This window comes from Hibiscus syriacus, unplaced genomic scaffold, assembly GCF_006381635.1.
Source record: "Hibiscus syriacus cultivar Baekdansim isolate YM2019G1 unplaced genomic scaffold, ASM638163v2 tig00110557_pilon, whole genome shotgun sequence".
Lineage (NCBI taxonomy): Eukaryota > Viridiplantae > Streptophyta > Magnoliopsida > Malvales > Malvaceae > Hibiscus > Hibiscus syriacus.
Window position 1 is genome coordinate 408,991 of NW_024062780.1, and position 17,931 is coordinate 426,921.

Below are 17,931 nucleotides of genomic sequence, written 5' to 3' on the forward strand. Positions count from 1 at the left end.
CTGACATTATATCGATACATGTGCTTCCTTTAAGCGTCGAATTTATTGCCTGCTAGAGCATGAAGTATTAGAATTCAAGAAGGATAGTCAATCGGGTTCAGTTGTAGAACGTCTAATCGAGGTGAAGTCTAGAGACTCCAAGGACAAAAGCATCAGTTGAAATATGAAGCCCAAAGATGGTTTTCAAAGAATCAGTCAAATATTTCAAAGTGTTGGTTTAGACAATACTACATAAGAGTTGGTAAAAAAGTCTCTAAATTGAAGAGTGACGTCGAACAATGAAAAATGAATCGTAAAACGCACGAAATACGAGCTCATGATCTGCATATTGCAGAAAATGAATGTAAAGTAGTCTTACAAGAGTTGGGAATATGGCAAACAAAGAATGAAATGTTGAGAACAGTGAAAAGAAGAAATCCCACTAAAGGGACTGAAGTTTTTGCCATGTTTTAATTGTTCAAATCGATTCCTGCAGGTAAAAAAGACAAATTACAAGAAGAAAAATAAAAATTAAGTTTATGTTCGGTGAATTATACTCAAAGCTAAAAGAATCAAAAACAGAAATTTAAGATGCAACGTATTATATACTCAGCAAAGAAAATAGTACTAAAAGAAAAAGGGAAAATAAAGAGAAAATCAACCTGGGATAGTCTATAGATCGCTAAAAAAATTCTATAGGAGTCTGTTTAAGAATTTGGCAAATTTATAAGAGAAATGTTTTAAATGATTTGAGAATATTTCAACTAAAAAAAATTCGATAAATTGCAATAGATATTATTTTATATATTTGATTATCTAAATCTTTATTTAGAAGAGAAAAATACAAATTTTAGAAAATAATATTAGAATAGTTATTCTTATTTCAAAAGTACTTTCATGTCTTCTCTTCAACATAACTAGTGGAAATGCATACACAAAGAAGCTAAAGTTGAAGCAAGCAGCCAGTAGCATTGCCTCACTTTGTGCCCATTGTCCATTGCAAGAACTTCTCGACGCTGTCAAGCCCGCACCGCTCTTTCACAACCGGCATGATGGCCGGAACCTCCAACTGGAATGCTGTTGAATTCGAGTCGTCTACGCCATTCCAGCCATTCCAAAAACCAAGTTGCTTTCTGGCTTCAACTATGGCTGCCCTTGTAGCACAGTGAACCGAAACCGCCAGAAGTAACGGAGGCTCACCGGATGCTGCAGAACAAGAATCAACGAATGTTGTTGATTACCAAAGTTTTAAAAAGATGTAACTTTGACGGGAATTTTAAAAGCTTGCCTTTTGAAGAAAGCACATGTTTCTGGAGATGTCTGCTGTTGAGGATTTCGACATTGAATTGTTTGGGAATGGTGTCCAGTGTAGGGACTTTATAACTCCATGTTCCATTTGCGGTCACTAATCCATTCGAGTTTGTGGGATATTCTTCAAACATAAAGAATCCAATTCCTTGAACATAAGCTCCTTCGATCTGCAAAACACGTTTGTTTCCTATGTTAATCCAACTTGGCTGAGTACTAAGTACGTGTTCGATATGAATATGTTCAATTTTCCTTCTTCGTTAATTTTCATATATTTAGAGTCTGTATCATATTGTATGATGTCTAAATATGTTAAAGATTAAATACGGAAACCAAATAGAAAAGTTCAGACTGTAAACACAGGCTAACCTGCCCTAAATCCACCGCAGGATTCAAACTTTGGCCACAGTCATAAATGATATCTGAGCGCAAAATTGTGGTTTCCCCAGTTAAAAGGTTTACTTCAACCTGCAGTGCCACATCTTCAACATTAGTAAATATGAAGTCAATTAGTACACTCTGTTATGCAGAAGATGAATATGGTTCATGTCAAATTGCGAGTTTCGGATAAGAATACTCATATGATATGAGTTCAGAGAAGCAGACTCGGGTATAAAAGGTGTACTTGCCTCACTCACAGCTGCACCATAGTTTAGGTAATTCATAGAAGCAGGCTCGGGTATAAAAAGTGTACTTGCAGATAAGTTCACAGAAGTTTGATATGCCTGCATTGCATGTTAGAAGAAAATGGTGAAACAAAATGGTTACCATAGGTAGTATTCTAAAAATCGGACAGAGAATTGAAGCTGTAGGGGCTCCGGTTTCCCGCTCGATGATTGGTTCAACTGGAGAGAAGATTTCATCCAGAGAGTGGAAAAAGAAATGAATTCTCAGTTCATACCTGAAGAATCAATGTCTCCCATTCAAGAGTTCCCATTTGTTCCATCAACTTTTCCTTAAGGGAAGTAAGTCTCTCAACCAAGATGTTGCAGCAAAGTCTAACTGCTTCACAGCTCGATTCCGATGTGGTGCTGCCACCAGTGATACCCCCTTGAATCAAACTCAAAGTATCGGATTGAATGACTCTTACTTTCTCCAAAAGCTCTTCAGTGCCACCACGTTTGATCAAACCAAGACCATATGCAGCCACTTGTTTCACTTTTGTCCATAGACCCTGACCCATATCAATCCCTCCAACTTCAACAACAATGGATCCATCTCTTAAGATGCTTACTTTCCCAGGGGCTGTCTTCAAACTCACTTCTTGCAACACCGGCACACGTGAAATCCCTCGTTTCCTCCATTTACTAGATCTGTTGAAATCCTGTATCATTTCAGTCCTCTGGTAAAAGCTTGAAGATGTGGCCAACTTATCCCATATTGCTGGTAAAGTATACTCCATCGGTTCACCTGCAGCACTCTTGTAAAAGAATTGGAGGCTGTTATATGTATGGAGATTGATACTTCGGACGGTGTCAACTTCAACAGAAAGAGTGGATGCTACATGTTCGATTATGGTTTCGGCAATGAAAGCTGCCTGAAGCTCACCAGGGGCCCTCATTGTAGTTCTGTTAGGTAGATTTGTTTTGCATATTTTTATATCAAAATTCAAAGCGCCCCAGTCATATTTTTTGAGTGACCCAACTATGGTACCTGGAATAACTATACTCGCATCTGGAAATGCCCCCGCATCAACTAATACATCGAGTTTAAGGGCTGTAATCTTCCCACTATCTTTGAAACCTACAGTGTATGTTATTTTCATCGGATGCCTTCCTCCTGCCATTATCATATCAGCCTTGCGATTCACATATGTCCGAACCGGACGCTGTAATTTGTAAGCTGCAACTGCACAGGCTGTAGCAACCTATATGAAGGCATAAAATTTCAAAGATACATATAATAGACCAGAGATCAGATATGGTAACTATAAATTATATAAACCATAAAAAAGAGATGTTAATCAAAAGCTTAAAGAGTTTCATTAAAGAAAATATGAAAGGCTTTTTAGCCGGTAAAGGAGGACTAATGAATTTTAAAGATAGTAAATGATACTCACAGAGGCTGCTTTCAAGAACTTTCCACCGAAACTTCCTCCAAGCCTTCTTGTAATCACACGAATGTTATTCGCAGGAAGACCGAGACATTGAGCTATTGTTTCTTGTGTAATTTCAGGGATTTGAGTGGAACTGTACACCACCATGTTGCTATCTTCATCCGGCACAGCAAGAGCAGTGTTTGTCTCCATATAGAAATGGTATTGTGACCCAAGTTTGATCTACATGAAACAATTCAAAAAGAAATATTTAGTGACTCTGTAAAGTGATCAGTCTGTGTAATCGGTAGCATCATCATGTATAAGAAAAACGATGCAGAATCCAGATTATATTGAAAGAGGAAGCATAATTAGTAATGAAGTCCTAAAGTTACCTCGGCGGAGAGAATTTGGCAATCTGCTTCAGCCATTCCTTTCGAAAAATCACCAACCTGTTCAGGGTCAAAGAAAGGAGGGAACTGAAAAAAGCTGCCTCTCTCGACAGCCTCTTCAACAGATAATATTGGTGGATTTAGATTCTCCTTGTCATAATCAATCATTGCAAGGTTTGCTGCCAGGTCCGCATTTTTCTGTGTATCTGCAACCTGAAGGAATCGTTTCAATGATAAGTTCTTAAAAGTGAAAATGCCATTCTTGTAATGGGATTACGCATTAAAAGCCTATATGGCAAAAAATAATTAGCATTGCACTACACCAACAATAATGAAATCAATGGTTTACCACTAAGGCAATCCGATCTCCTGCAAATTGAGCAAACTCATCTGCATATAGAGGATCTTCACCAAATATGGATGTACAACCTAAATTCTTCCCTGGAATATCTTTGACAGAAATAAGTGCAGTGACTCCGACCGGTGGTGATCTGGGCTTAAATGATATGCTCTTTATCCGTGCTAGTGGCTCTGTGCTATAAATAAATGCTCCATACAGGCAATTTTGCGGAGCCGGAATGTCATCCACGAAAACAGCCTCACCTACATGGTTATCTGAGTGAGAATGCAGTTTGGTTGTATAGACAAAACTAAAATTAAAAATTTTTAGCACTTTAATAATGGCTATAAGGCTATGAGAAAGTGAGTAAGATATGACAAACCAGAAGCTTGGATGGTGGCTCCGACTTTGGTAACTGGCTTTCCAACTGGAGGGTAATCGTGACCGGACTGAATGTTCTGCTTTGAAGAAGACAACAATGTTTGAAATTTGGTTCCATTTAACCCGTCACTGTTCTCTTTTATTTTGGAATTATAGTCCTTTAACATAGAACTATTATCTCCATTGCACAAACCATCTGAAATTTGATCAGGGGTGTTAACTAATGGGCTCAGGAACTCAAAGAGAAACCCAACAGCCAAACTTGACTTGTAAGCAGCATGAGAGATGCCATCTTTTGGTATTACTGTGGTTTCAAGTAATTTAATAGCCTCATACAGGAGACCAACACTTAGAACCTTTCCAATCAGAAGTTCCTCAACGTTCCTCGCTCTAATGGGATGCTTGGACGCATAAGCACCGAAAGATAACCGACATGTATTTAAGGTAGCACCAGTAGAATTTCTAGAAAGTGAAACTTCAGCCAAGAAAGCAGCATTCAAATAGGGCAGTGCATTTCCAAGAGGACGTGGTGCAGCACGATAAGTTTCGAATAGGAACTTAGTATCAGTTTCAGATGAAATATCCTTTGTTAACTCCCTGCTCGGAATCTTAATGCTTAAGAGAATGGCTCGTGATTCCAAAGGAGGCCCTCCAAGGAACTCTTCAAGTGTAAGCTTTTCAAATTTCTGACCTATCATTATATTCACTATTGCATCCACAGGAAGTAGTATGGTAGCAATATCTGATGGAAACTGTTTCCTTTGAGCCATCATCAAGTTTCCTCCCACACTACCCGAATTCCTTACGAACCCTGATGCTATCTTCTCCATATGGTCAGCAATTTTCTTAAACACAGTTTTACTTTCTAGGGGAAAACCGCCGACGTTTTCTTGCTTGAGCACTTCGATGGCCTTCGAAATAGTCACAGCTGCTCCTATTTCAATCCCTGTCTGGTCTTTCACGATGATGGAGAGCTCAGGAATATGCTTTAAATCAACATAGTTATCATAGTGTTCTAGTTCCTTGTAATATCCCATTCCTGTGTTACCAACAACAATCTTCATTGGGGTTTCATTTTCAGTCTCATTCTTTTGCAATATGCTTTGAAGTTTCTCAATACTAGTAGGACTATACCAATGATATCCTTTAGCAGCCAGATCTGCACCTGCCTTGATTTCCATCTTGAGAAACTCCGGAAACTTGGGACTCGACGAATTACGATCGTAAGCGGGTAATCTACTCATCTTCTCTTCATCACTTTCTCCTTTTTTCCAGAAAGAATTATATCCCAAGTCTTCCATATCAACATCAGCAGCAAAACTTTTACAAGCATCAGCAATAGGGCGATAACCGGTACATCGACAAAGGTTGCCTGCAATGGCCTTTTCTGCTTCAGTAACTGTCAGCTTGGAAAATCCGGGACGGGGTTCGGATCTTTTACTCTTTTCAGCATTGACAAGAGCTGAAAAAACGGAAACACACATTCCGGGAGTACAAAAACCACATTGAGAAGCATGGAATCCGGCGAATCTTTCCTGAATAGGGTGGAAGCCATCCTTGCTATTCCCAATTCCCTCAGCTGTCGTAATTGAGCATCCATTTAGACCGCAAAGTAGTGTGAGGCATGAACTGACAGTCGAATCCTCGACCTGGTCGAGCACCGGATCATACTTGGACAGTAGGACAATGCAGGCGCCACATCCGCCTGTTACACAGGAGAGAAAAAAAGGGGCCAACAATTGAATATAATTTAACACTGATGGATACAAACAGATGGTGACATAAACAAACATATCCATTAATCTAAACTTCAGTACATTAAATAAACTTATTTAAATATATATATATATAACATTTTATATTTTAAAAAAATATTTTTTAAATTTTTAAATGATGAGATGATATAATATAAGAATGTTACATTAACCTCCAAATTAAACTCAAATTTTGATTAGTATTACTAAGATGAATTTGATAAAATCACCAAATGTATAAAATTAACTACTAAATGCTCAATTCATGGCATATAGTCAAATGGTCACGTGGGATAGACTCGATGAATTCATTAAATTTATAGGATGAGTTGTTAAGTGTTTTTAATGAGTTTATAAATCATTTTTTGGATGGGCATTCGATTAAATCGAGTCAAAAAAAAATTGAGTTAGTTGAGTTGATAAATTCTATTTTATAACTCACTTTACTTTAAAAATAATTGAGTTGAGTTTCTCGAGTTTCAATTTAAATTTAATTGTAAATATTTATATTGTTATGATATCAATTGATTTTAGGATAAACTAAGTATTTAGTACCCAAACTACCAGTTTTGGTCTATTTTAATACCTAAATTTTCTTTCAAAACTATGCCCAACGTTTAGTTTTCATTTCATTTTAGTACCACACCGTTAAAAAACTTAACATTTTTAGTAGCTAAACCATCAGTTTTGATCTAATTTTTGTACCTCAACTTTAAAAAAAAATCAAAACTTACGTTAATTTTGAATTGGTGTACTAAAATGAAACAAAAAATAAAGCTTTTAACAATGAAGTTCTAAAATGAAATAAAAACAAAACTTTAAGTATGGTTTAAAAAAATAAAAGTTTAGGTATTAAAACGAACTAAATTTATAGTTTAAGTATTAAACTTATAATTAATAAAAAATATTAAACGCATAATTTACCTTAGATTTTAATTTAAATAACTTTTTATAATCATATATATGATATAAATATATATTTCTTTATTTTTTTTATATATGATATGAATATATCAAGCATAATTAAGGTACCCATCTCAAACTTGCAAAATAATCCAATAATTATTTAAAAAAAACAATGCTAACAGAGTACTAATTCCCTTGTTCAAATAAACGAATTCAAAAGTAGTGTGTTAATATTAAGAGACAACATCTATTTTAAATTATACTAATTCAAATAAAATTTATAAAATAGTGGATCACTATAATATAATAATCGTATTATTCTAATATTTTTATTATTTTTTTATTTTACGATATCATTTTCACTTACATATATAACTTTTAAATTTAGAAAAAGAAAATTTACTCCCGTTATAGAATTATAACACCTTAGTAGTAATAAAAAATTCATATAAAAATCTTGAAATAAATTATCAAATTTTATAGAAAAGTTATTTTCTTAATTTAAAAAAATAATTAAATTTCTTTAAAACGTTAACGTTTACACGTGAAATAATATATTAACAAGTATGGATCATCGTATCAGTACTTTAACGATTAATAATAAACTTTATCGATTAAAGAATCATATTAATTAATTTTAAATTTTAAAGACTTAATTAAATGTATAAATAATCTAGCTGATCTAAGAACTAGGCCTGTAAACGAACTGAACGCACACGAACGGATGTATGTTTATGTTCGTTCATTTAATAAATAAACGAACATAAACGAACACGAACATAAATGAATAAAAAAATTTGTTAATGTCCGTTCATTAAGGAATATAGATTGTTCATGTTCGTTCATTTAAATGATAAACGAATATAAACGAACACAAACGAACGAACATATTAAATGAACATAAACGAACAACACAAACACAAAAAACAAACTTATTCGAACACAACAAACGAATGTAAAAAAAGTAAACAACAAGAATAACAACTTAAAATTCTTTAATATAACCTACAACTTTAGAGTTACTTTGTTCGAATATGAAAAAAAAAATACATAAATCATAAATAAGCTATATGAACATAATAAAGTCTTAAAGTTAATTTGTTCAACAAAACAATCTTCTTGAAATACAAACAACTTTAATAATCTTCGTAACATATTCAACTTGTCATCTGTTCGAACATAAATGAATGAACATAAATGAACGAACATAAACGAACATATAATCGAACGTTCACGAACGAACCCTTTGTTCGTGTTCGTTTATTTAATTAGACGAAGGCAAAATCTTGTTCATGTTCGTTCATTTAATAAATAAACGAACATAAACGAACTTCCCGCCGCACGGCTCATGAACAGTTCGCTGAACGTTCAGTTCATTTACAGGCCTACTAAGAACCATTACCATTAGATGGGTTTGGTCCTCTATCAAATGCGAGGGAGTACAGGTCTCTTTGCATAAACTTATATGGTTTCTCCTTCATGTGCCAAAGCATGCAATTGTTTGTTGGATGGCTATATTGGACATGTAACCTACAAAAGACAGACTCTTGTTTGAGGTTTGAGTTGGAGAGTCTCTGTGATATTTGTGGTTGTGAACAAGAGAACAAGGAGCACTTGTTTTTCGAATGCTTGTTTTCAGGGGACATCTGGAGTGTGATCCTTGACTGGTGTAATTTGTCTAGAGGAGTGATGTGCTTGGAGAGGGAGCTAGACTGAGCGGTTTACTATCTTAAGGGTAAATCTCTGATCACTTGTATCCATAAGATAGTTTGGGGACTCACATATACTATGTTTGGGAGGAAGGAACTATAGATTATCAGGGGTGTAAAAAGGGATAAAGGGGAGATCTTGGATATTATATCCGTGAATTAGTGAAAATTAAGCTTAGTAGAAGGTCCACCAATAGATTAGACTCTGTAAATAGGAGGCTCTGTGTTTGGTTCGTATAGTTAATAAGAACTTGACACTCTTTAAACTATGTACGGTAGATTCCAGAGATTTGAATCCTATAAAAACAGTAGCAATCAATGTAAAAGAGTTCAAGAAAATCAAATGAATTACCTTCACCGCAGCCGAGCTTGACGCTCTTGAAGGGAGTTTGAGAACGCAAGAACTCGAGCAAAGTAGTGGAAGGATCGATATCGGACTCGGAGAGCTCGAACTTTACTCCATTAACGGCGAAAACCAAGCTCTGCTTTCTTGTTTCTTCCGAAGCTACCTCCCCCATTTCTCTCAAGAAGACAGTGCTTCTGTGATTGGATTCTCCAACTACTAAGACAATGTAAGTAATCAATAAAGTATTTATAAAAATAAAATAGCAGCCTCCGCCGCTCGGGGATGATGTCAATTCTCCAATAATATGCGTAGCCTCTTACGCATTCTCTCTCTAAAGTAACGAGGGGGAACTGTACGAAGGAATCAAATTTCTTATAATATAAACAACTAATTTAGCGATCTCGGAGAAAATTTTATTCTTTCCTAAAGCAATATGTTCAAAATCTATGAACAGTACGTGCATTATTAATGGTTAATAAATATTTTAAGTAAATATTATTTTTTAAAATTATTCTAGACTATTTAAAAATATTATAATATGAAAATACATATCATTATAAGTTTTATTTAAACTTACTTTTATAATATTGTACTATTTTTAAATAAAATAACCTAAACCACTTCTTTAAAAATAACCTTTATTTCTTTTGTTTTTGCAAGAAAAATACATTTTCTATAAAATACCATTAGTTTTAAAATAACATAATTATGATAAAAAAATATTAGTAATTGATGACATTAATAATATATAATTATAATCAAATAATTGGACATAAGGTAGTATTCCTTGATGCTAGATGACGCAATGGCTTAACATAGAGGAAAAGTCAAGCTCAACTACTGAGGTTGTGGAAAATACCGAAAGTCATGTTTGGTGAGTAATAATTTGACAAGTAAAACTAAAAACAAATAAAAAAATCGTTTATAAAATAGTTTTAGGCTTAATTAGAAAAAAATATACTTACTTTACAAAAATAATATCTAATTTTTTCTCCTATTCATTTAGGTATCTAATATTATAAATATTACTATTTTAGTTTTAGATACTTTGATCTTAGAAGTTAAAAAATATCATTAAATGACATGTGCCCTTTTGATAATTTTAAACTTTTATTTTTTAAATAATTTTTTTATTATTTTATAGAAAATACCCCATAATTCATAAAAAAATCTAATTCTCAAATCTCAAAACCGTCCATACCAAAGCATCAACTCACCACCAGTCGGCCTCTGCTTTTGTTACTACAGTCGACCGCCTACCCACTTATTGTCGGACATTCCCATATCGTAGTCCAAATCCCGAAGTTCATAAATCAAAACCCTAAATTTCAATATCCAAATTCTTAAATACTAATTAGATTATAATATCATATCTCGTCGGTGGTGTTGCTATTTTCGTTGCGTGAATCCGTCGGGTGATGGAGGCTGCTAATCAGTTTGCAATATGCAATTGCAGATTGCATTTTGCAAATCCACGAAAAACGTTGGTGGGGGCCATTAGATGGGTGGGTGATGGTGGCCGACGGGTGAGCGAGTCGACAGTGATGACGGCAAACGGCTCGCCGATTCGTGGGGGCTGCGTGAGACTTTATAAGTTTTGATGTATTTTCTGAAAAAATAAGAAAAAAATAAGATTTTTTAAATTTATTTTAAAAAAAATTAAAGAAAATTAAAAATTAGGTCATGTATATGTAGACACCAATTTTCTTAAAAAATAGAATTAGCAAGAGTTCATCTCTTAAGATGACTCTTCCACCACCATATCTTTTAAAGCAACAACCACACCAACAAAGGTGTAACAACCGAGCAAGGAGTCTAGTTGCATTAGGATTCTATTGTTTATTAGTTTTTTTTCCACTATAAATACATGTAATCATTTCCATTTGTAAGATACGATTATCATACGGGATTACGCACACACAAAAAATACCCAAAGCAAATATGCAATAAGCCCTAAAGATTCGCTTGTAATTTTCAACAGAGAAATAAAAGATGTATTTTTACCTATATTGTTTCGATTCTCGCTTGCATGTGGCTTGTTTCACTTCTTCTCTTCCGTTTTTACTTTGAAAAGGCCGATGAACAAAAGGGAACCGAGATCTTTTCTCTTAGATCTAAGCTTCCCCGAGGCTTATTTTGAAAAACCAATTTGATTTTCGAATAAAGGAGGGGAATAGCTTTTTAAAAATCTATATTAGACCCTTTATTTATTATATAGATATTTTATTCATTTATTTTTATTATTCATGTTATTATTATACGTATATATATATATATATATATATATATTTTAAATTATTTTCATTTGATTTTTTTACTATATTTTATTATTATATATATATATATCTTTAATATTTTACTTATAAGTCTATTATTACTATATATATTGTAATTATCTTTATTTAGTTATATATTTTTTATACTTTTAATAGTTTATTTATATACCTATTATTAATATATATATATTCTTAATTATTTTTATTTGATTATTTCTTTATTTACGTAATATATCTTATAACTTTATATATATATATATATATATATATATATATATATATATTATTTTTTATTATTTTCATTTTTTATTCATTATTATATTATTTTTTTTAAAAATCTTGTGTCTTTATCATTATTATTATTAAACATTATATTATATACTACTAACTTAGATGACCTATTTTTTTGTTTTATTTCTAACTAAAGTCTCTCCCACTTTACTCATTTTGTCTTATTTCTGACTAAAGCCCCACACTTTCAGTGAAGTGAGAGGGTAACTTTTCTATTTTTAAATATTTGTTGTATATATATATAGCTTGTTTATTTTATTAATACTTTGATGTATATATATATATATATATTTTCCTTTTTCAAATATTACTATATATAATTATTACTTTACTATTTTTTTCCTTATCTTATTTATTTATTTTATTTTATTCCTTTTATTTTATTCTCTTTATCTTATTTGTTTTCTTTACCTTGTTTATCTAACACATTTATCGATTTTTTAAGGATATTTTCAAATCAATCTAAGGTAAGTAATCAGGATCAAATTTTACCTTTTTATTTAAAATTACAATTTTCTTAATTTAAGATAACTGAAAATTATGTGATATCGAAAAGGCGGTTCAAGGGTGTTAATCCTTCCTTGACCGTAACCGACTCTCGAACTCAACACGTTTCTGGTACAACGCAGATCAGGTAAAATGGTGTTCAACCCACCTAAATTCGTTTTAAAGTGGTCGGTGGCGACTCCCAATCCATTTTCCTAAGTCGAAGCCCAATTTCGGGGCCCAACCGAAAGACGATTGCGACAGCTTGGCGACTCCACTGGGGACACAGGTAAGTGAGTCAGGCTAAGGTAATTTCAGTTGTCTTTTTAACGAAAAGGGTAAGTTTAAATTTTAAGGTAACATTTCGATCCTTATTGCTTACTTTTGATTATATTTTTCTGAGTAAATAGTTGATTGATCGTTTTCTAATGATTTCAGCTTCCCGGACTTTTTTCATCTAAAGGCTTTATACCCGAGCTCCGAACCCGCTTTAAGTGGGGGTGAAAGCGACGCATTCGTGTGAATTTATTCACCGCATATGCCTAGTAAGTAGCCTTCGGGATTCATATACCTTATGTCTTCGTGTGAATTTATTCTCCGCATAGACATGAGGGAATGTGTTCTCTCGAGTTTAACTTAGTCCACACAAGCCTGTGATGGGTTTAAGACTAAGGGTCTGGTAAGCCCAAGGGGGCGCCAGCAAGGAGAACTCAGGTACCGTTTTTATAATCTAAACCGGGAGACTTTGAAGAAATAGAGCCTACCCCAAAACCACATTCCAAAACCTAGGACATTTCTTTCCTAACCATGTTTTTTCCTTATGTTTTTTTTCTTACCATTTTTTTATTTGTATTCATTTCTATTTATTTTTATTTTACCAACTGTTTCCCTTTGTATTTGTTTTTTAGCATTTGCATCATAACAAGAAGTTATTGATCCCTAAAAGGTGTTTATTACACATAATAATCTGAATTAATGGATAAATGTGTTGTAATAAAAGAGATTAAAAACCCCGAGGCACGACTATGGTCCGAGAAGACTCAGAAGGAAAAGGGAGACAGTCTTTCAAGGAAGCTATGTGTTATAACTGGTTAGCTACGCCTCTATCAGCCTAAAGCAGAACGACGTGCAAGAGCTTCGGGACATCTGGGGCAGTTGGAAGAATGATCAGAAACAGAAGTTCAGCCAACGGTACGGTGACATTGCATTGTTGCTTCAAATTAAGACTGATGAGCCCTTGATTAGAGCCTTGGTTCAGTTCTGGAACCCGGGATACAGTTGCTTCACTTTTAATCAGGAGGATATGATGCCCACTATTGAAGAGTACACTACACTATTGCACTGTGAAAATATCAGACTGGAGCGAGCTTATATTAAACACATCAAAAGTCAGCCTTTCAAGAGTGCAATAGCCAAGGTTGCTGGGGTTGACGAAATATGGGTAACAGACCGAGCTCAATGTAAAGGCAGTGGGGAAGGAATTGCCTGACTTCATATCAAGCAACTGATAAAGGACCATCCCGATGAGTGGAAGGCAATAGACCTGTTTGCACTGGGTCTGTATGGCCTGATTATATTCTCAAAGACTTTGGAGTACATTGACGCAGCCGTGGTGGAACTGTTTGAGCAACTTTCGAAACGAGTCAACCCAGCACCGACCATCATAGCCGAGACCTTTCGGTCTCTCAACCATTGCCGAAGAGCTGGCAGAGGTAGATTCATTGGGTGTGTTCAGCTCCTTCAAGTCTGGATTCACAGTCACTTCTGAAAGACTAATGGGGTTGCCTACCGCCGATTTAGCACTACGTATTCACCTTTGAGAGAGTTCATCACCATGAAATGGCATGAAGGCGCTTCAAAAGAGAAGTGGGTGAAAGTCTTCACTCATCTCCAAGATCAGGATATTACCTGAAGAGCCCCCTGGTTGTTCCTCAGTGACGTTCTCTTTCGATGTGGGGACTCCGATACTATGACCTTACTTGGACTTTGGGGTGCAGTTGGGTATGCTCCGTTGTTAGCACTTAGACAGTATGAGGCACGTCAGTTTGTCCCAGCAATATGCGGACTAGCCAGATCAGAGTTTGAGTATCACAGTGACAACTATAAGAAGATGATCAAGGAAGCAGTCGATTCATGGAAGAAAGTATTCCGGATGGATGTTGTAGCTGCCATAAACATGCTTACTCCGGACTATGTAAAGTGACGAAGATTGAGAAAAAATGACAATATATCGGTGCCAGACTGTGAGGACACTCGAACCTTGGAAGAACATCTCAGGCCCGTCTTTTCTGAACTTGAGATAGCCAAGACAGAGTTTGAAGCTGTGAATAACGAGCTGAAGCAGAGGGTAAAGGAGCTTGAAGCTGAGCGCTATCAGTGGAATCTAGATGTCTACTCTCAGAAAGATCGAGCAGACAAACTTGAAAAAGAACATAAAAAAGTATGTTTTGAGCTCGAAGACTTGAGAAATGTGTATCAAGATAAAGTCAAGGATAACTCCAAGTTGAAAGTGGCTTCTGAATACTGGAAAGACGAAGCTCATAGCCTGAAAAGAAAGTTCGAAGGGCATGAAGAGAGAGCTTGGAAGGAACAAATGAAGACTGCCCAGAGGCGCTTAGCAGACAGTCAGCATCAAAACCAATGCTTGAGAATCCAGATGGTTGATCTGGAGAAACAACATGAGAGAGATGACAAAACAATAGCTGAGTTAGAAGCTATTGTAGATGGGTTCAATAAGAAAGTGAGCGAGCTTTAGATAGTACTCTTCGATGGTGGTTTACAGTGGTGTTTCCGTTGGGAGTAAACACAACAAAGGGTGAAGGACAGAGACGCAGTCATCCGAGACTTCCTGGATCAAGTACAGAAGGCAGCTCGTCATCTACACGGCCTGGCAAGGGAAGCTGAAATGGTCCGACAAGGCATACAACTAGTGATAGATGAAGACAGAAGACTTGTTAACCTACTAGAAGTTGTTCGGGGTCTAGAGGATTTAGTCCGAATGTACCTTTGATCGTTTTTATGTCTCTTACAAGATAAAACATTTTTGTCTAAGTAAATATTATTTATAATAATGGACACTTTTCTGGATCAATGCCACGAACATTTCATGCATTCTTACATTTTGCATTTTTGCCTTTTTGCATCTTCATCTACATTTTTAAGCATTTTCACAAACATGAAATTAAGTCATGAAGGACTCGATGAAGTGGATTTAACCACATGAAAGCAAGATTGTAACATTAAAGAGCCTGATCAGCTGATGGTAGGACAAAGCCGGCCAGGATGATCTAAGAAAAAAATCCCCATATCCTAAGGACTACGATGTTGAAGATGTTAGTTGTTACCACATAAGAAGCCCCAAACATTCCTCTGAGAACTATAAGGCGCTGAAGCGCAAGATCCAAAACCTGATGGATTCAAGGGCATAAACGGTCGAAGAAGGAGCCATGACATATACCATTTGCACTTAGAGGATTGTTTTGTTTAAACACGTCTCTAATCTTTCATTGTTTGCTTAATCTTTTAAAGGATTGAATTTATGCTACTTTCTAAGGTGGAGCAATTGAACAAATTCTAATCTTTAGTTCTTCGAATATTAAATAAATTAAGGATTCTTTTAATTCTTCAAGAATTATAGATTTTTGACATATGGAAATGTTAGACCTTTCTTATCCTGTCTCAAACCCCAAAACAAAATACCTTGATTCTTTACCCAAAATAACTCATAGTCATTACCAAAAAGACCAAATTTTGACATTACCTCCCTTTGAAATTCTTGAACATTACCTTTATCTTTTTGATACACCCACACATTTCTTTGAGTCAATAAGATCACACCATTGTCTTTTTAGACTCAAAATTGACATTTTTACACCATTAAAGCCCACATCATCGAGTTGTTCATTTGAACATGAGCATTCTTCTAAGACATAACTTGGGACATCTCGCAGGGAGCTTGAACATTAAGACATCTGGGGGAAAAAAGAAGAAGAATTCATCCGAAATAATTCTATCATGCATTAATTACACTGTTTTCATGTAAATAGAATTAATCCTGAAAATCTATCCCCCTAGGGATACCTCTTCTGTGAGGACTTCCATGTATGAAATGATGAACGAATTTCTTGCTTTATCCCTTCACAACAAGAGAAAAAATATATCCCTTGTGTCCCCTTTTGAGCCTATAGTATTTTTCTTCTGATTCAACCCTAACCAAGGATCACCCTCCACACTGGGGGGCAAAGTGGAAGAAATATGCTCACATGAGTGAAGACATCAATCCAAAGGAAATACCAAAAGGTGGGCCAAATACCAAGTGCGAAGATTCAATCAAGAACAAAAAAGAAAAGAAGTAAAAATCAAAATGAAAATGGACAAAAAGCACATGCAAAGATTCCCTAAAGACAAATGGCACATCAAGCTTCAAACTAAGAGATTGATCAAGTACAATCATTCTTGAATCACTGAATCACTTCACTCGAAGATCATAGAGCATCAGGAGAAAGAGACATTTTGAGCAAGACAAGATCGAGGGCATCAGAATGAATTGATCATTGGTTCAATACCCTGAAACACTTATTTGGGCCTATTTATCCTTTTCTTTCATAACCATGAGCCCTGGCCTACATTACGTGCCTTAAAAGTCCCTTCTAATCATACAAGGATTTGTAAACAGAATAGACTATCTTCAGATTTCATCACACCCATCAGGATTAATTTGCAAAAAAACAATGTAATTAATGCATGGTAGAGAAAAATGATAAATGAGGGTTCGAGACGTAAATCTTGAATAACGTCTTGAAATCAAAGGAGGGTTCGAGTTAAAAACTTGAAAAGGCGACTCGAATATAAAAATTGTGCAACTGAGGCAATCACACAAATTCCTTGATAAGGCATCGCACAATCCGAGTGTGACAACGAAGGTTGGGAGTTAGAGAACACTTCTAGCAGAGAAACATGCAAGCTACCCCATCAATCCTTTGAGCATAAGATGCCAAACCTTTGACCAAACACGATAATCTGAGACTTTTTTATCCGTTCCTTACTTAACCATTTCCCAAAGATAGCTTTGATCTTGACACTTGTCAAATAGCTATAATTTATTGAAGGATTAACATTATAATTAATTCTTTGATATCCGATGAACTCTAGTTTTATGATTCGTCTCAATTGTAAAACTGTGAAAGTGACAATATTTTCAAAACTTTTGGTTAAACATTTTTCGAAACTCTTTTAATTAATATTTTCATAACTTTGAAAATAAAAGAGAAAGAAAAACATTTTTTTCAAACAATACAGTCTCTCTAGAGTGGATCTTGGTAAATGACATGTGACTCTTAGACACAAAGCTCGTGCTCAGAATCAATGCTGAAGCAAGAAATGAGGAACATTTGGGGTATCTTTGAAGATTCAACATCAAATATTGGGGTATTTTTGGATATTAGGGCATCTTTGGGGATTCAACATCCTAATGCGAATTATCAGACCTTCTGAAGGTATTTCCTCCACATGCAGGAACAAGCAGGCAAAAATGAGGCTCTATCCAAGAGATAAATGACATTAATTCATGTTGTATGCATCTTAGACATACTTGAGAGCATCACATTTATCATTTTTAGCATACATAATTTTTGCAGCTTTAGAGTCAAGTTTCAACTTCAATGCGAAAGATACCTGATTCAAAAGAGTTTGTAAAAATCGATAGTGGTTGCTTAACTCAGTAGCAAGG

General features: G+C 34.9%; 1 protein-coding gene across 1 annotated transcript; it reads right to left on the reverse strand.

Moving 5' to 3' along the window:
• Positions 1-931: 931 nt before the first annotated feature.
• Positions 932-9,352, reverse strand: LOC120131957 (indole-3-acetaldehyde oxidase-like). The gene is made up of 10 exons (XM_039148816.1): positions 9,157-9,352; positions 4,437-6,140; positions 4,064-4,317; positions 3,718-3,927; positions 3,347-3,565; positions 2,189-3,154; positions 1,917-2,012; positions 1,657-1,755; positions 1,268-1,457; positions 932-1,185 (listed from the first exon to the last, which is right to left on the reverse strand). The coding sequence occupies exons 1-10, from the start codon at positions 9,320-9,322 to the stop codon at positions 956-958; spliced, it is 4,134 nt and encodes a 1,377-aa protein (XP_039004747.1). The 5' UTR covers positions 9,323-9,352; the 3' UTR covers positions 932-955.
• Between the last annotated feature and the right edge of the window lie 8,579 nt (positions 9,353-17,931).